At 48.4% G+C, this 20199-nt stretch overlaps 1 protein-coding gene and 2 gene segments (V, D, J or C); all 3 read right to left on the bottom strand.

The window, feature by feature from the left end:
• Positions 1–68: 68 nt before the first annotated feature.
• LOC123643379 lies at positions 69–5879 on the bottom strand. Its single transcript, XM_045558884.1, is given in 6 exon segments — positions 69–269; positions 3833–4188; positions 4756–4808; positions 5464–5632; positions 5635–5754; positions 5843–5879. Coding segments are annotated over 6 exon segments (936 nt in total).
• A 5272-nt stretch (positions 5880–11151) lies between these two features.
• Positions 11152–11668, bottom strand: LOC123621372 (the record flags this gene model as incomplete). The annotated part of the segment is given in 2 exon segments: positions 11152–11480; positions 11585–11668. Coding segments are annotated over 2 exon segments (413 nt in total), but the record flags the coding sequence as incomplete, so codon positions are not given.
• A 5356-nt stretch (positions 11669–17024) lies between these two features.
• On the bottom strand, positions 17025–17707 carry LOC123643374. The segment is given in 2 exon segments: positions 17025–17557; positions 17662–17707. Coding segments are annotated over 2 exon segments (579 nt in total).
• Positions 17708–20199: the final 2492 nt, after the last annotated feature.

The raw sequence follows: 20199 nt of genomic DNA, 5'->3' as shown, positions 1-20199 counted from the left end.
TCCTTCGTGGGCACAGAGCTCAGCTGCAGGGACAGCTGGTTCCTAGACAGTGATCAGGACGTGGTAGCTCAGCTCTTGCGGGACACGGTGTAACTTGCGCTCCCTGCGGAGCATGTGTTCCTGACGCGGTCCTGTCCCGGGCCCCAGGGCTGGCAGACGCAGCTGTAGCAGTACCCACAGCGTGGGATGGACAGTGCAGAGGTGACACAGGGGAGGGACAGTGTCTGAGATGGCGTCACCAGCCCTGAGCCCGACTCCTGTAGCCGCACCTTGGAGGCGACACCTTAGGACACGGAGCCTCAGTCCCCGCCAGCCACGTGCAGCAGCGGCCTCGCACCCGGTGCACGTCCGACCTCCCAGACGCCTCATGAAGCTGGCAGCAGCCAAGGGGGGGACACAGAGGTCTCCTTTTCTTCCCGACCACACCGCTGCCTTCCCCAGACCCCCGGCCCTGTCTAAGGAGGCCGCTGTGACCGTACCCAGCCCATTAGTAGATCTACTCTGTCCTAGAGACTGAGGAGAAATCTTCACCTGGGGAAGCCTTGTGCTCAAACAGGGAAGGGACTGAGATCTGGCTCGTGTTGGTCCTTCCTGCCGTCTTCCCTGAACCTCCCATGTACTGTGGTTCCCGTCTCCCCTGAGAGACTGGCACGTTACCGCTGTTAGGTGAGAGCCTGACCTGCCCTTCCCTCCATCCAAAAGGAGGTCATTGCAGGGGATGTTGCGTTGTGACGAGCCCAGCTGGGCTGAGTGGCGTCTGCTTCCAACCCACACCTGAAACCTCCTTCTCTTATGTAGATCCGGACACAGCCAGGTCCCTCCCCACAGAGTCTCCAGGAATTTCCCCAGGCCTTTTTCCTCCTCCACACCCACTGTGCCTGCATGCCCTGGAAACACCACAGGCCTACATGTCTCTCAACAGATGGGTCGATACAGAGAGTGTGGTCTACCACAGTTCCTGTCCATCGTGTGGATTAGAAGCCTTAATCGACAGAGAAGTGCAGCACATTGGAAGCTAAGAAGAGTGCAAAAAAAAAAAAAAAATAGTAGCATGAGACCTAAACAAGTGTTGTAGAATACATGACACAGAAAAAGCAGCTAGAGCTCGTTTATAAAGGCACCTAAGATTGTAAGGCATTTCCACTACTCATAAAACACACCATCCATTCATTAAAAGTCTTCTGAAAATGTTGATCAAATTCACATTATTAAGTTCACAATGTCATAATTATAAGAGATTCTTGAACTCCCTTGGCCAGTGGTTCTACCAGTAGCATTGTGACATTACGGACCCTCCCTCAAGGACACATCAGTTACTACCCAATGGCTTGGTAGTGGACAGATCAAAGACTTAGATTTTACCACGGGTAGTAGCATTCTCCCTCCTGCAAAGACATCTGCACTCACATGTTTATAGCAGCACAATTCACAATTGCAAAGAAGTAGAAACAACCCAAGTGCCCATCAATACATGAGTGGATTAATAGAATGTGGTATATGTATACCATGGAGTTCTACTCAGCTATAAGAAGCAATGGTGATATAGCACCTGTTGTATTATCCTGGATTGAGCTGGAACGCATCCTACTAAGTGAAGTATCCCAAGAATGGAAAAATAGGCACCACCTGTACTCACCATCAAACTGGTTTCACTGATCGTCACCTAAGAGCACATTTAGGAATAACATTAATCGGGTGTTGGGCAGATGTGGGTGGGGAGGGCATGGGTGTATACATATATGATGAGTGCAATATGCACTGTCTAGGGGATGGACACTCTTGAAGCTCTGATCCGGGGGGCAGGGGGACAAGAGCAATATACATATCCTAAACTTTTGTACCCCCGTAATATGCTGAAATAAAAAAAAAGAAACAATGTCATCTGCTTACCAGGTGGTGGTGAGTGTTAAAAATAAAGGCAGTTCAGCTGGGATTAAAAAAAAAAAAAAAAAAAAAAACCCTGGAAAGTAACTCATGTGTTATAGCCACTCCTCTGACCCACAGATTCAGGCTGTCTTTTACTACATCTTTTTAAAAGTTTCCCACGAAGTTCACCAGGACATTGTGTGTATTGGAAGAAACATCAGAGCACTGCAATTGGGCCATATTGGAACTAATATCATTAACGAGTTTTAAGAAAATAGAGGCCGGGTGCGGTGGCTCATGCCTGTAATCCTAGCACTCTGGGAGGCCGAGGTGGGAGGATTGCTTGAGGTCAGGAGTTTGAGACCAGCCTGAGCAAGAGTAAGACCCCGTCTCTACTAAAAATAGAAAGAAATGATTTGGACTAAAATTATATATATCGAAAAATATTAGCCGGGCATGGTGGCACATGCCTGTAGTCCCAGCTACTTGGGAAGCCGAGGCAGTAGGATCACTTAAGCCCAGGAGTTTGAGGTTGCTGTGAGCTAGGCTGACGCCACAGCACTCCCTCTAGCCCGGGCAACAGAGCGAGACTCTGCCTCAAAAAAAAAAAAAAATACAGTATTGAAATCACAGGGAGTCAATTTTTGGGTTCATATTTCACAACTACAGTATCCCTGCAGAACTCTGGGTACTTGCTGGCTATGGCAGTGGAGGATGCCAGAGGGAGCCTTTCTATAGAACCTGTGAACCTTCTGGTATTTTGAAGCCCACAGCACCACCTTTACCGTAAGCACATCATATTGGACAGTGAAAAGATTCCACCCAAGGCATGTGACCAAGACCCTCGTCTAACTCCTCCTACTCATCCTAATTATTATTAATATCATCTCTTACTAACAAAATATCTTCTATTTTTCTGCAAACATGGTTGTTGTCTACACACAATATCATTTAATCTTTTTTTAAAAATCTTTTTTAAACCTAGTTGTTGAGAGGAATAAAGAGTCAGAGTCTCCTAGCTGGTGTCTGTCCCCCGCCATCTGAAGGCCCATCCTTCGTCTTCCCTGTTTGTCCCACTCATGGGAATCCCAGGGAGGAATCACAGGTGCTTTCTCACCAGATGGCTGTCACAGGCCCAGACCCCACCAGACCCTCCCTGCCCCCCAGGGAACTGTTGTGAAAACCTGAGCCCGTCTACCTTCCTGTCCCATGAAGCCACTTGGGACTGTGTTGAGGGCCCGCCCTGCTCTGCAGACACCTCAGTAGTGGAGAGACTAACCCTTCCCGTGTCCACTCAGTGTGTGCGTGTGTGTGTGTGTGTGTGTGTGTGTGTGTCTGTGCCTGCCTGTGTGTGCAGGTGTCTAACACCATCAGAGCCAACATCTGCACTACATGTCGGTGGGTCCCTCTGCCCTCGAATCCTGTCAGATAGAATCCATGTTGGGAGCCTGGTGCTGGGACACGGAGCCCCACGGGGTCCTCCTGCTCTTGCTTAGGACGCTGACTCCGTCTGCCCCTGACGTCCCGTAGGCGCTTTATCCTGCTTGCCGGCTGGAAGGGACGTTTCCCTCTGTGTGCTCTGCTGCATTGTGCTGTCCAGGAAAGAATCTTTTATTGATTTTCGGACTTACTGAGAAGTGTTGAAAATTAATGTCCATTTGGGGAAAAGAGAAAGTCCCTGGAAGCCACTGTCTGCCTTTTGTGCAGGTGACAATATTTTCTCTCATTACCACAAACATATCTAACTCAGAGACTGCAGAGGGAAACACAGAATCGTGAATTCAGAGACGTTCCCCAGAGGAAACCGCTTTATGGAGAGGAAGCCACGACCCCGAGAGGAAACCAGCCCTCACCCTCCACCTGCACCTGCCCTGGGCTGACTCTGCTCCCGTGTCTTGGGCGCCCCCTGGCGGCCCCGCGCTGCCCCGCAGGAGGTTTGTGTCTGGGCTCACACTGATGTCCCCTCACTGTGTCTGGCACAGTAGTACAGGGCCGTGTCCTCGGCTCTCAGACTGTTCATTTGCAGAGACACCGTGTTCTTGCCGTTGTCTCTGGAGATGGTGAATCGGCCCTTCACGGCGTCTGCGTAGTATGTGCTACCACCATTACCATTAATCTCTCCCACCCACTCCAGCCCCTTCCCTGGAGCCTGGCGGATCCAATACATCCAGTAGCTGCTGAAGGTGAATCCGGAGGCTGCACAGGAGAGTCTCAGGGACCCCCCAGGCTGGACCAAGCCTCCTCCAGACTCCACCAGCTGCACCTCACACTGGACACCTGCAAACACAGACACATCCTGGTCAGAAACTGCCACACACACCCCTGTTTCTCTCGCTCACATCCCCTCTCATACCCAATATCTCTAGTTCTCCATGAATTACCTTGTAACAGAGCTACAAGGAAAACCCAGCTGAGCCCAGACTCCATGGTGAGTGTCTGTGTTCAGTCCTGATCACCGAACCGGGACACCTGGGAATGCCGGGGCTGGGGCTCCTGTCCCAGAGCTGCAGGGTGAGGGCTGGGCTGGTTTTCATCAGCAGAGGGAGGGCCCTATTTGCATGTCCCCTGCTATATAGCAAGTCCTGGGTGGGGACACCTAAGGAGAGGGAATGTCCCCAGAATACTCTGAGTTTCCTGAGGAGGTTGGTGACAATGAATGTTTTAGAGGAAATGTCTTTTAGTATTATAAGATTAGGCTTTGATAAGTACTTCGCATGTATCCTCTCATTTCATGTGTACCCATGGACATGGGTCATGTGATGTAGTTGTGCAAGTTGCCTCCACTGTCAGATGTAAAACTGAACCCAGCAGCGTGGAGGGGCTGGGCTGTGTCTCCAGGGGCTCAGGCCTGGTCAGCGGGAGCCGTGGCGTCTGGTCCTGTCTCCTCACCAGCGCACGCGCCTGGGCCGGGATCCGACTGCAGCCCCTTAGCGCTCACGCCCCTGCAGGAGGAGGGCGCTTGGCGCTGAAGCCAGTTTCTTGAAGAAGCTGTCTGGGTTGTTTGTACGGCATTTTCTTTTCTTTTTTTTTTTTCCCAACGCAAATGACCTTGTAGCCACCGACAGGCTCACTAACTTCACACCAAACCTTTGTAAACTGCTCACTGTTACCATGTTGCTCCTCAAGCTTAGCCAATTCTGGTCAACCAGATGAAAGCCTTCAGCTAATTCCTTTGTCCTCAACTTTCCTGGATCTGGATCTTCTGACTCTTCGTGTGCTTGTGTTCCTACCAGCTGCTTCTCTGTCTGTCTTTGGCAGGAGCCACCCCTAGTGCAAAGGTGCTGTGTGACCCAGCTGCTCACACCACGAGGGTTTGTGTGTGTGCAAGAAAGGAGTTCCCAGACTGTTAATGCCACTATTTAATTATGAATTACTCTTACTGGGAATCCTGGGAGCCCATCTGTAAGCATGGAATGCCACCCCGGCCGTCCTCAGCCTGGGCACGGCGTGTGTCACGTGTCTCAGTTCCTCCCCCACCAGGCGCTAAGTCCAAGTACCAGACTGCCTTACATGGACTGTTCATCTGGCACATGTAGCTGGAGCTGTTCTCGTTGAATCTTTGTAAAACAGGGTACAGCGTGTCACTTGTGTGCACACCTCACAGGGCACAGGCCAGTCATTGTTAAGACCACCCGGTTTTGGGAGGCGTCCTTGGAGATTGTGAGCTGGCTCTTCAGGGATGGGCTGCAGTACTTGTCATTGTCCCACCAAATGTCTGCAAGCCACTCCAGGGCCATCCCTGCAGGCTGGTGGACCCAGCCCATACCATGCCAGAGGGGCTCAGTGAGAACCCAGAGAAGGTGCATGTCAGCCTCAGGGTCTGGGTGGGTGTCCCCAGCCCCAGACCAGCCTCCTTTGGGGTCACCTGTGACAGGACCCCTGTGGAGAAAGCCCAGGAGGAAGGTGTAGCCAGTTCAGGAGAGAAGAGGAGACTTCATCCCTGTCTGAGGGCCTGACCCGAGCACTCCCGGGGGAACGGGCAGCAGCAGGAGGGTGGGGCAATGCACATCCATGGCGTGGCACAGGAGTCACCCACCCAGGCCCTGTGCCGGGCTTTTCAACCCAGGAGAGGGTGGAGCTGGTGGAGATTTGCATTGGCCTCACCGGGGCCCTGACCCTCTAGGGAGGACTCAGGTCTCAGGACTCCACAGGAGAGAGTCTGTCATGAGGAGGAGGCCTCAGGTGTGGGCTTTCATGTCTGCCCTCCATCGGGGACACCTGCCCATTTCAGGCCTGGGAGTATGAGGACACAAAGTCCCCCGAGGGCCCTGTGGTCTCGCCAAGACTGCAAGGCCCCCATCCCTGCAGACAGTCTTCTCCTCGGACACTCATCCGGGAGCCCCTCACCCTTGCGGCTTCGTCCTGGAGGAGGGGAGTAGAGAGCAAGGCAGGTGCCCTGGCTCCTGCCTTCCAGACACAGGTGTGCGTTTGGCGAGAGCAGGTGCTATGCTGGAGAGCTCTGGTCTAATGAGTCTTCGATCAGCAGTGAGAGGAACAAAATTGTTAAAGTAAAATATATTTACATTTACTGTGTAATCAGTGCATGCTCATCAGTGAGTGTGCACATGTGTGAACTCCTGTAGAAACAGTCCACGGATAATAGACTGTGTCCTTGTGCACCGTCAGCCCTGTCGGGACACAGGGTGGCACTTCTGACGTCCGTCTTCATCCACCCGTGACTGAGCAGACTGTGGGCAGCTGGAGTGGACTCTCAGGGGCACAGCCGGCAGCAGCTTCTGACCCAGCCTCACTCTGCTCCTGCACTGGGGATGGTTCGTGCTCATCGGGCTGTGGAGACTCCTCCATCCTTGATTGTGCTCATTTCCATGTAAAATTGTGCAGAGAGCAACACAATGTTATGCACACACATACCCTTTTAGGCAGAGGAAAACACATATATGTTTCGAGATCTGGCTTTGAAATGTTTTGTCCAAGAAAATCCAAGTGACTCATCAACAACAACAACCTACAAACATACATTTTCAGCTCTTCTGGAAATTGGAAAAAATATATATTTACTGAGACAAATGGGCATCCACAGGCAGGAAACGTCTCTGTTCATTCATCTGAGAATAGGAATTCTTTTACCCCTTCCTTTCCAGCGTGGACACACTTTATTTCTTTTCTTGCAGAATTGCTCTAGCAGGACTTGCAGCGCAATGTTGAATAGGAGCAGGGATGAGAGCTCGACTCTTGTTCCAGGTCTTGGAGACAAGTTGAGCCTTTCACCATTTCTGTGCTGTTTGCTGTGGGCTCATCATCCACGGTCGTTATCATGTTGAGGTGGTTTCCTTCTTCCCCTCGTTTTTTGTTGAGAGTGGTTCTATCATTAAGAGTTATTGCATTTTGCTTATTGCTTTTCCTGACTTGATTGACCACTTGGCAATTAAAGATAGTCTCCTTAACAAATGGGTTGGGGAAAATACCTAAACATAAGGCCTCAAACTGTAAGTCAGCAGAACAAGAGAGCAGGGAATCTTCAAGGCTTTAAGTTTGGCAATAATTTCATGGGTATGACATGAAGAGCACAGGCAGCCAAAGCAAGAATTGCCAAATGGGGCAATATCCACCCCCAAACTGCATGTACCCTCTCCTCCTAAAATCATCTGTGCATGAAACTATCTCCTGGTGACAGGCGTGTTGTGGAACATGGATAAGCACTGGCTGTGATGGAGAATGAAGACACTGCACAGGTGGGAGCAGGGTCATCAAGGGGTTCCCAGTCCGGCCTGACAACACAACCACAAGAGCAACGAGGCCCATACGGTTCACTACGTGCGAGTGTGGGCGCTGCCTCGCCGTAAAAGAACAGCACGGGAACTTGCTCACCCTTTACACTGGCAGATATGTGAACACTGTGGCAAATTTCATCATTGTCTATTGAGGAATTTAAAAATAATATTTTATTTAACGCTGTACAATGCAGGCATTTATTTACTCTAGAAGACATTTTGCAAATGTGTCCAAATGTGTACACCGTGTCTCACCTCCATGATCACTCATGGCGCTGACCCCACATCAGGTCTCAGGGAGTCTGCTGGTGTCTGTGGACTGTGCCTACATCCCAGCCCCTCTGGAGTGAGTCTTGCCCAGTGAAGCTTGAGAACCGCTGGTCCAGAAGCAAATGCAGGAGGAGGAGAGGTTCGGGGACACACACCGCAGCACTCAGAGCCACGTGCCCCAGCAGTGGAGCCAGACTGCTTCCCCAGGATGGCCAGGCTCCTCCAGAGGGCAGGAGCAGGGCAATGACTGGCAGTTCTCAGCAGGTTCAAGTGGCCCTCAGAGATGGCAGGCTGAGGTCCCAGCCCTGAGCTCCACCACCATTTTCAGGGGTGGAAGACCCACTGAGCATCCTGGAATAAGGACAGGAAGGAGACAAATGGACCAAATGTGGATGGGGAGCCCTGCAGTGATCTGCAAGGTGCACACAGAGATGCACGTGTGCCTGAAAGTAGTCAGCAGCAAACCTGCGCTATTTAGATATTTATCAGTGGAAGTAAACACACATGGAGGAAAATGCTGTAACCACAGAGTTTAGGAGGCAGATTTATTGGAGAATTATTTAATTAGAAAATACTGTAAAGAAAAATTAAGGCCTTGTTTTCTTCTTCTTTGTTTTTTAATTTTTAGAGATGTGGTCTCACAATGTTGCCCAGTGTAGCCTCAATAAATCCTCCCACCTCAGCCTCTAGAGTAGCTTAGATGACAGGCACTAGGACCTTATTCTTAATAAAGCTATAACAGCACAAATAATATTAAAAACCTTACAAAGAGACATGCATAGCTGCACATACTGAAGCACACCACATAGACACACATATAATATCACACACATCAATTTCAAACACTACTACAAGGCTAAAGTCATCAAAAAAGTATGGTACTGGCATAAAAATACAGACCTAGACCAGTGGAACAGTACAGAGACCCACATAAGTAACCATTCACATAAGGCAAATGATCTGTGATGTAGCAGACAACAGCATATGCTGGGAAAAGAATCCCTATTCAGTAAATGGTGCTGGGCAAATGAGATAGCCACATGCAGAAGAATGAAACAAAATCCGTATATCCCACCACTCACAAAAAAATAATGCAAGATGGATAATTCAAGTTGGATAGAGGACATAGGGTCTCATGTAATGTATGAAACCATAATAATTCTAGAAGAAATATAAGAAAAACTCTTCTACGTATTGACCTAGGAAAAGACTTTATTGAAAAAAACCCAATGGCAATTACAGCAACAACAAAAATAAATGAATGAGTTTTGATTAAATTAAAGAGCTTCAATACAGCTAAGAAAATAATCAACAAAGCAAATAGACATCCTACAGGATGGGAGAAATATTTGCAAGCTGTACATCTGATAAAGAGCTAAGAACCAGAGTCTGCAAGTAACTCTAGCAAATCAGCAAGAAAAACGTAAACAACCCCATTAAAAGGTGGACAAAAGACATGAACAAAAGATTTTATTTTATTTTATTTGTATTTTTTTATTTTTTTATTTCAGCCTATTATGGCGGTACAATAGTTCAGGTTATATATATTGCCCATGCCCCCCATCCCCCCAAGTCTGAGCTTCAAGTGTGTCCATTCCCCAGACAATGCACATCACACTCATCACGTAGGTATACACCCATCCCCTCCCCCCCTGCCACACCTCTGTCCAATACCCAATTGGTGTTATTCCCTAATGCACTTAGGTGATAATCAGGGAAACCAATTTGATGGTGAGTACATGTGGTGCTTATTTTTCCATTCTTCGGATACTTCACTTAATAGAATGGGTTCCAACTCTCTCCAGGAGAACAAAAGAGATGCCATATCACCATTTTTTTTATAGCTGAGTAATACTCCATGGTATACATATACCACATTTTATTAATCCATTCATGAATTGATGGGCATTTGGGTTGTTTCCACATCTTTGCAATTGTGAATTGTGCTGCTATAAACATTCGGGTGCAGGTGTCCTTTTTATAGAATGACTTTTGTTCTTCTGTGTAGATGGCCAATAATGGGATTGCTGGATTGAATGGTAAGTCCACTTGAATCTGTTTAAGATATCTCCATATTGCTTTCCACAGGAGTTGCACTAGTTTGCAATCCCACCAGCAGTGTATGAGTGTTCCTGTCTCTCCGCATCCACCCCAATATGTATTGTTTTGGGACTTTTTGATAAAGGCCATTCTCACTGGAGTTAAGTGATATCTCATTGTGGTTTTGATTTGCATTTCCCTGATGATTAGAGATGTTGAGCATTCTTTCGTATGTTTGTTAGCCATTCTTATATCTTCTTTTGAAAAATTTCTATTCAGAAAGACATGAACAGAAGATTTTCAAAAGAAGATAAGCAAAGGACAAGTCAACATATGAAAAAATGTTCAACATCATTGATCATCAGGGAAATGCAAATTAAAACCACAATGCAATATCACCTTACCATGTTAGAATGGGTTTTTCTAAAAAAGTCCAACACCAATAGATGCTGGTCTGGATGCAGAGAGATAGGAGCACTTATACACTGTTGGTGGTAGTGCAAATTAGTAGTATCCGTGTGGAAAACAGTATAGAGAATCTCCAAAGAAATGAAAGTAGACCTACCATTCAATCCAGCAATCCTACTGCTGGGTATTTGCCCACAGGGAGAGAAGTCATTTTACCAAAAAGACTCCTGCACTTGGATGTTTACTGGAGCACTATTCACAATCGAAAAGATGTGGAATCAACCTACGTGGCCATCAGTTCATGAGTGGATTGACAAAGTGTGGTCTATAAACACTCAGCCACAGAAAGGGATGAATTAATGCCTGTTACAGCAATTTGGATGGAACTGGAGACCATTCTCCTAAGTGAAGTGTCTCAAGAGTGGAAAAACCCACCACATGTGCTTCCTATTAATTGGAACTGAACAATGAGCACAAATGTGCATAGAGGGAGGTAAAACTCAGTGGAAATCAAGCAGATGGGAGGGAGAGGAGGGGAAGGGCCAAAAGCAACCTCATGGGTACACTGAACACGAGAGTGACGTTCTCCCTTAGTGCAGGTGAGAATGTGTTCATTCACTACGAGAAGATACTAATTCAGACACTACAGTGACGAGCACAAAGCCATGAGGGAAGGAAGCTCCCACGATGAAACTTCTAGAGAGGAAGCCCCAAACTCTGACAGGAAATAAACCATTATTGTCACTTGCACCTGCCCTGGGCTGACTCTGCTCCCGTGTCTTGGGCGCCCCCTGGCGGCCCCGCGCTGCCCCGCAGGAGGTTTGTGTCTGGGCTCACACTGATGTCCCCTCACTGTGTCTCTCGCACAGTAGTACAGGGCCGTGTCCTCGGCTCTCAGACTGTTCATTTGCAGAGACAGCGTGTTCTTGGCGTTGTCTCTGGAGATGGTGAATCGGCCCTTCACGGCGTCTGCGTAGTATTGCTTACTTCCATCATACCATATAACTGCCACCCACTCCAGCCCCTTCCCTGGAGCCTGGCGGACCCAGTGCATCCCATAGCTGCTGAAGGTGAATCCGGAGGCTGCACAGGAGAGTCTCAGGGACCCTCCAGGCTGGACCAAGCCTCCCCCAGACTCCACCAGCTGCACCTCACACTGGACACCTGCAAACACAGACACATCCTGGTCAGAATCTGCCACACACACCCCTGTTTCTCTCACTCACATCCCCTCCCACACCCAATATCTCTAGTTCTCCATGAATTACCTTGTAGCAGAGCAACAAGGAAAACCCAGTGCAGCACAGATTCCATGGTGAGTGTCTGTGTTCAGTGCTGATCACCGAATGGGGACACCTGGGAATGCCGGGGCTGGGGCTCCTGTCCCAGAGCTGCAGGGTGAGGGCTGGGCTGGTTTTCATCAGCAGAGGGAGGGCCCCATTTGCATGTCCCCTGCTATATAGCAAGTGCTGGGGTAGAGAAGGCACATGCCAGGGAAGATGTGAGAGTACTGGGCGAGTTTGTGGGTCATGATATTTCAAAGATGATATTGTAAAAAGAGAAGCATAGAAGAGTTGCACAATGTGTGCAAGAGCAAGCACATATCTGGTAAGAGGCACCTGCAGTATCTGGCCTCTGCTCCCCAGCACTAGACCCTGCTGCTCCCCTGAACCAACTCCAGGATCAATGTGACCCTGCCTCATAGGGTTGCGACATCCTCTTTCTGTAATAAGAACGTGATGGGATTTTGCTGCATTCTAGTCTTACAACTTGAAGGTTGCATCAAACTGTGGGCCACGGAACCCACACTGCCCTTGACGTTGTTGTGCATTAATTGTGACATGAGTCTACTTAGCAGAGGGGATTCAGGTTCACACAAATTGTCAAATGCAACTGTGCTTCCTCTGTGTTGGGCCCAGGTCACATGAGTGGGACCAAGAAAGATCCACTGAAGTTTGTCCTTACGTTTCCCTCTTGCCAGGCAGGTCCACACAGGCCCCGGTTCAGTCTATGGGGCTGACAGAAGCTTGGGACAGTAGCCAGCCCTTATCTTTGTGGAAGTCACAATGTCAGTGTGAGTGGTCAGGCTCCACTGTCCACGGCTGCATGTGGCCCTGTGGTCATGCTTGACATTCACTAGTGTCCCCTCCCACCTAAACTCTGGAACCTTCTAACACATTCTTCTAACACACGGCAGCACTTTGTAGTGAGGGTTTCTGCGTGTTGTTCCCTGATGGAGTGACTCAGGCCTGAGCCCTGCAGAGCCATTGTCCTTGGGCCCTTGGCCACCCTTAGGCAGGTGGTTGATCCACTTGACCTCCCCAGTGTGGAATGCAGTGGAGAAACCACAGAAACTGCCTAGGCCCGAGTAACTGCCCCTGCCTCCATGGGAACACACAAGCTTAGACTCCAACGCAGAGTTAGTGTCTATCGGTGGGAAAGGGCCTTTCATTGTTGGCTGGTCCACAGTCATGAGGACCCCAACTGAGGGGCCTCAGACCAGGTCTCAGGTTCAGGGGAGCACATTGTGCACCCAGTAGGAGTGATCCTTCCTGGGAACCAGAACTGCTAATCAATCACAGCCTAACATTGGGGCAATAAAAAGAAAGATTTCTCAAGTTGTCACCATGGAGTGTGGATAGGGATTAATCTCACCTCTACCCCTAATTAGCAGACCCAGGTGCCACAGCACTCTGTAGTGCCCAGCACATGCTGCATTTGTTGTGACCAAGAAATCCCTGCAAGGGACCTTGGTGTAGATTAATCAAGACCAACATATTAATTTTTCTTGTTGCTGTGATTACCATTGTGGTCTTAATAACTTGTGGCATAAGCTTGTATGTAGAAGAGTTTTCCAACATTTTCTTCTATAATTCTTCTGCTCTCCACTCACAAAACTGAATTCACGGCAGATAACCGACTTAGCCCACACCATAATTTATCTCCCGCAGCCAGTACGGTAGAGGAACTCACACAGGACTGTTCCCCAGTCCCCTGTGTGAGGGCTGGTGCAGGGACTGGACGGAAGCCTGCGTGGGAGGTGGGCCCTGCATGTGGGCACCACTGAGAGTGTCCTGATGACACCTGTGCTCGGTCCTGGGCCACCTGTAGAACCTTTCTTGTTCAGTCTTAAAGGGCCATGTGACATTTGGGTGTGTGTTACCAGGTAATAAAATTCACCATCTTGGTCCATTCTCCCTGCAGGCTGCACCTGTCACCACCACGTGGGTTATTCATGAGTGTGTTGTCTGGGCCTTGGTGAGAAGCCCTCTGCATTGTGTCCCGGCATCTTCAGAGTGCACTCCCTGTGCAGTCACACTGACAGTCACGCGCCTGGAATTAGCCAGTGGACAACAGTCATCCTCTGCAACCAGCGACTCCAGCGCCGCCCGAATGGTCCATGAATTAAGTGGCCACAGTGGCAGGGCTGGGTGACATGCATCACCCAACTTCATGTGCTTTCACCAACCAAGGCAGACTGAGATCATCCTCTGCCTGATCTGAGGTCTGTGAGCAAAAGAGACCAGCAGTGACCTCAACATGGCTCCTGAACTGAGTCACAGAGTCACTTGATGACAAAATTCCTTAAGAACTCTGAGTCTGGAAGGTGCAGCAACTCACCTTGACTGCATCCAGCGCATGTGTGTGTCTTTCCAAACCCAAGTCCTCACTCAGGACCACTAGCTGTGTGATTACCGTGCATCCAATTCAATTAATGGTGGCAGCCTGACATTTCCTGGGGCCAAGGGCTGCATTGCTCAGTAAAAGACACTCAGCATGGGGTTCACCGGAAGGACAACCTGTATCTGCCCTATAAGTATCTCTGTAAAAATTCAGTCTGGGTTGCATTTCTGTGGGAAGAGATGTAACTTTCCGGGCACTCTGCTTTATCTATCTCCATAAATCTTTACTTTATATCTTTGGCTCTGTGTATTATTTTTATTTCTGTTTCCTACTATTATGTTATCCTTTGAGACAACCCCTGTCTGAGGGACATGAAATTTTGCAGGGAGCGTAGCTAACTCCCCGCAGAAAAAGGAAAAGAAAATATTTATGCCAGTTTCCAGTAATTTTATGTGATAAAATGGTCAGCCTCATCATGGTAGCATTTATGCCCATGAGGAATTCGTGTGCATGTGGGCGGGTGACAGAGTTCTAGTCACGGAGGCAGGAGAGAGTCTCTGTTGTGACCTTGCTGATCCTTCAGGGGAAAGTTCAGAAAGGTGTCCTCTCTCTTCCACCCTTGTCCTATCTGCGTGACCCTGAAAACCCTCTCACCATCCACACAAGAGGGGCCTGGGGGATGAAGGCGACGTTTTCTGCATATCAGTGTGAAACGTTGAGACAAGAAACTCCTTGGGTGCATGAGCTTTTGAAATTGGCAAAGATGGAGCCACTCACACCCCGGCTTCTTGTTTCATTAGGTTATGATTTTCCTTATTGTTTCGTTATTTCATGTTGCCTTTACTTTTTGCTAAAATAGCCAGATATGATGGTCTAGAGGCATTAAAACCAAAAGTACCTGATTTCCTAGTCAGGAGCCCCAGCTGAGGTGAACAGTAGCGTGCGGTTCACTGTGTGCTAGGACACGGGGCTGAAAGCTCAGTGTGGGCACGGAGCTATTTTGTCTGCATCAGCGAAAAGTTCTGTATATTCCTTGGATGCGATACTCATTGAGACCCTTGAGACTATATTATTTGTTCATCAATCACACTTCAATAATAAACCTGGATGTTATTAAGCAGTGATTCATATTATGTAGGAAAAGTTTCCAGTACAATGTTGTGCTCAACTGGAAGTAAAATTACCCCATGTGGCAGAAGTCGTTGCCCTTCTTGGTGCTTGTCAATTACCCAAAATCCGGGATTAAAAGCATATGTTTTTAAAATAGTACATGAACTTGGGATATTTTGCAAACAAAACGGTTTCTCAAAAGTTCTGGAAAACCTATCAAAATGAACAAAAAACTAAGGAATTTCTAGATAGAATTCTAAATCCTAGAGATCCAACTAAAGTAAATAGAAATCATGCAAAAAAATAACATGGGGGTTAAACAAGTGTTGTAGGAGGTCATTACCGAGAACAAGCAGCCTAAATTTAGTCTGTGATGCTGTCTAACCTTGTGAGGCATCACCACTGCTCACGTAACACACCATCCACTCATTGGAAATATTTTGTAAATGTTGAAAATGTTTATCCAATTAGCATAATGAAATTTGCATATCACAGTTTTAAGCAATTCTTGAAATCCTTCACCAGTCTACCATGAGGACTAGCTTACAGCATTGTGGCCCAGTCCCTCAAGAACACATCAGTTGTTACCCTATGACTTGGTAGCAACTGAACAAACATTTAGATTTTACCACAACTACTAGCATTTTCCCTATTGCATGTGAGAGTAAAGAATTTTGGAAGCAGTTCATGCATTATAGACACTCTTATCACCACAGATTCAGGGTCCTTTTACTACATCTTTTTAGCAGTCTCTCATCACCTTCAACCAGGACATAGTGTGTGTTGGAGAAACATCAAGAAAATACTGGCCTTGAACCATACTGGACCAAATATTATTAAGGACTTTAAGGGAAACACAGCAGTGCAATTACAGGGAGGAATCCATCGGGTTCATATTTCACAATGACAGCATCAGTTCAGAATTCCAGACACTTGGAAGGCTGCTGTGGTAGAGAAAGTCAAACTGAGCTTCCCTGTAGAACCTGGGAAGCTTCTGGTAATTTGCAGCCCACAGCTGACACAAGGCCTTCAGGATAAGCTGATGATCTTGTACAGTGAAAAGCTTCCACCATGACGTTGGACCAAGACCCTGTCTAACTCCTCCGCCTGCTCATCCCCATTAGTACTCTGAGTTGTTCAAACTAATGAAATGTCTTCTAGTTTTTGGCAGACCTCATTGTTTTCCACCCATAATGGCCTTTGCCTGCTTTTCAAACAAAAATTTAAAAATATTTAATAATTGTTGAGTGGAATAAAGTCAATGTCTCTTAGCTGGTGTCTGTCCGCTGACATCTGAAGGCCCATCCTTCGTCTTCCCTGTTTGTCCCACTCATGGGAATCCCAGGGAGGAATCACAGGTGCTTTCTCACCAGATGGCTGTCACAGGCCCAGACCCCACCAGACCCTCCCTGCCCCACCAGGGAACTGTTGTGGAAACCTGAGCCCGTCTCCCTTCCTGCCCTACGAAGCCACTAGGGACTGTGTTGAGGGGCCTGCCCTGCTCTGCAGACACCTCAGTAGTGGAGAGACTAACCCTTCCCGTGTTACTCAGTGTGTGTGTGTGTGTGCCTGCCTGTGTGTGCAGGTGTCTAACACCATCAGAGCCAACATCTGCACTACATGTCGGTGGGTCCCTCTGCCCTGGAATCCTGTCAGATAGAATCGATGTTGGGAGCCTGGTGCTGGGACACGGAGCTCCACGGGGTCCTCCTGCTCTTGCTTAGGACGGTGACTCCGTCTGCCCTTGACGTCCCGTAGGCGCTTTATCCTGCTTGCCGGCAGGAAGGGACGTTTCCCTCTGTGTGCTGTGCTGCATCGTGCTGTCCAGGAAAGAATCTTTTATTGATTTTCGGACTTACGGAGAAGTGTTGATAATTAATGTCCATTTGGGGAAAGGAGAAAGTGCCTGGAAGCCACTGTCTGCCTTTTGTGCAGGTGACAATATTTTCTCTCATTACCACAAACATATCTAACTCAGAGACTGCAGAGGGAAACACAGAACCGTGAATTCAGAGAAGTTCCCCAGAGGAAACCGTTTTCTGGAGAGGAAGCCACGACCCCGAGAGGAAACCAGCCCTCACCCTCCACCTGCTCCTGCCCTGGGCTGACTCTGCTCCTGTGTCTTGGGCGCCCCCTGGCGGCCCCGCGCTGCCCCGCAGGAGGTTTGTGTCTGGGCTCACACTGATGTCCCCTCGCTGTGTCTCTGGCACAGTAGTACAGGGCCGTGTCCTCGGCTCTCAGACTGTTCATTTGCAGAGATAGCGTGTTCTTGGCGTTGTCTCTGGAGATGGTGAATCGGCCTTTCACGGCGTCTGCGTAGTGTTGCTTACTTCCATCATACCGTATAACTGCCACCCACTCCAGCCCCTTCCCTGCAGCCTGGCGGACCCAGTGCATCCAGTAGTCACTGAAGGTGAATCCGGAGGCTGCACAGGAGAGTCTCAGGGACCCCCCAGGCTGGACCAAGCCTCCCCCAGACTCCACCAGCTGCACCTCACACTGGACACCTGCAAACACAGACACATCCTGGTCACAAACTGCCACACACACCCCTGTTCCCCTCACTCACATCCCCTCCCACACCCAATATCTCTAGTTCTCCATGAATTACCTTGTAACAGAGCAACAAGGAAAACCCAGCTGAGCCCAGACTCCATGGTGAGTGTCTGTGTTCAGTGCTGATCACCGAATGGAGACACCTGGGAATGGCGGGGCTGGGGCTCCTGTCCCAGAGCTGCAGGGTGAGGGCTGGGCTGGTTTTCATCAGCACAGGGAGGGCCCTATTTGCATGTCCCCTGCTATATAGCAAGCCCTGGATGGGACAGCTGAGGGAGGGCAAGACCCAGAGAAAAACTGCATGACTGTACTGTGATAAATAATTAACTCTTGTTCACTTATCTAATTTACAAAGACACATAAACCATGCGCTGTAGGTGTCAGTGTTTCATGTATTTTATAGACATAAATGTAAACTTCGATGCATATAGAGGTTGTCTGGTATGTCCAGGAGCAAATATCCAGGAAGATTTAGGCTCAGTGTCTGGGTCTATAATCCCATCCCTGGACCCCACTGCAGACCAGAGCTAGACAAGCCTAGGATGCTTTCTGGACCCTTGGCTCTGTAATGACAATATAAAGCAAATTTATGCCTTGCTGTTTTTACTTAAATAATATGTGCGAAATATTGGGAACACATGGGGTCAATGCAGAAGCATTTTCATGCACTTAATGTTTCACTTATTTTTACTTATTTGTCTATCACTCCTTCCCTAACAAATCATCCATTTAATTGTTCATATTTAGTTATGTATAACTGATGTACAGTTTCATTAACATATTTTTAACTGTGCAAATTAAAAGTACAGAAGTCACCATCACCCTGTCTGAGGTATGGAAGAAATCGATTTCCCTCAATATTTACACTTATTTATTTATTTTTTTGGAGACAGAGTCTCGCTCTGTTGCCGGGTTAGAGTGTCATGGTGTCAGCCTAGCTCACAGCAACCTCATACTCCTGGGCTCAAGCGATCCTCCTGCCTCAGCCTCCCGAGTAGCTGGGACTACAGGCATGCACCACCATTACCAGCTAATGTTTTTTGTATATATAATTTTCTAGTTGTCCAGCTAATTTCTTTCTATTTTTTTTTTTTTTAGTAGAGACAGGGTCCAGCTCTTGCTCAGGCTGGTCTCAAACTCTTGACCTTAAGTGATCCTCCCGACTCGGCCTCCCAGAGTGGGAGGATTACAGGCATGAGCCACCAGGCATGGCCTCAATGTTTACACTTATCCTTCTAAAATTCCTCCTCCTTCTCCTTTCCTCTCCCTCCCTTTACCAACGGCAGTGCTCACATAGTTTATGTTACTTCAGTTTTCACTCTCTACAATTTGTAACAGTGGAATCAGGTAGCAGGTACTTTTTGCCAATTTTACTCACAGCACAGACTGTGGATGCAGCCACGCTGCAGTGTGCCTGACACAGCCATTGCTGTCAATGATGCCGTGTCCTAATGCGTCATTTGCACAAAATGCTTATGTATTAAACTACTGGTTAATATTTTGATTGTTCCCAATTTCTTGACATTAAGGATAAAGCTTATCCTCACCTGGGAGAAGTGGACAGCTGAGAAAGCTCTTCTTACATCAGCCACAAGAAGAGCAACATCATCGTCATCTATAAAGCATGACTGCAGAAGCTCTAGAGTAGCACATTTTATTTAATATTTCAAATAGCAGAAGTTAGTTGACCAAGAACAAACCTAATATCTGCGGAGAGACCAGGACTTGCAGAGAGAAACAGGGCCAGAGCATTAGCTTAGTAGGCACAGCCCACCAGGCGGCACGTGGGCTGGGACAAGACTCCACTGGACGTAGGCACTGGATCGCTGGAAGCTGGACTTGCTAAAGGGATTGCAGTTTAAATTTTCCAGGGGCCAAACAAACCCCCAGCACATACAGAATCATCTCTGCAGAGAAGTGTTTGCTCCTGAGTGACCAACACAGCATACGAAAGAGAAAATCCGTTCCTGTCACAAGGGTGTGGATTGCGGGTGGCTGATTGCATACTCCAAATATTGTACTGAACGTTTATGGAGAGCAGAAAAGTGAAAAAAATTAAGGCTTAAATTTGCATTGAATTCAGGCCCTGAGTCATCCCATTTCAGGTGCAGGAGACCAGGGCATTACAAGGAGAAAACCCTGGACTCCTGAGGGAGAAGAGTGACGGGCAGAGACAGGAAACTCCGGGGTCTGAAAGGAAACCTCAGTTTCCCTCGGCACCTGCTCCTGAGCTGGGAAATGAGCCCCTCTGGGGTCCCCAGCTGGGGGAGGAGCCGTCTGCCCCTGATGTCCCGCAGGTCTGGGTCCTGCCTGCCGGCTGCTGCGTGCTGAGCTGCATCCTGTCGTCCAGGAGACAGTCTCTGATCCGTTTACAGACTTATTCCAAAGTGCTGGTCGTTAATGTGCATTTGGAGACAGGAGAAAGCGCCTGGAAGCCACTGTCTGCCTTTTGAGCAGGTGAGAGTATTTTCTCTCGTGACCACAAACGTATCTGAGACTGCAGGGGAAGCTCAGGGTCGGGAACTCAGCGAAGCCCCCAGAGGAGACGGGTCTATGGAGAGGAAGCCAGGACCCCGACAGGAACCCGGCCCTT

Source organism: Lemur catta, chromosome 1 (assembly GCF_020740605.2).
Source record: "Lemur catta isolate mLemCat1 chromosome 1, mLemCat1.pri, whole genome shotgun sequence".
Lineage (NCBI taxonomy): Eukaryota > Metazoa > Chordata > Mammalia > Primates > Lemuridae > Lemur > Lemur catta.
The sequence above is the reverse complement of the archived record's forward strand: the minus strand, read 5'-3'. Positions and strand labels throughout refer to the sequence as shown.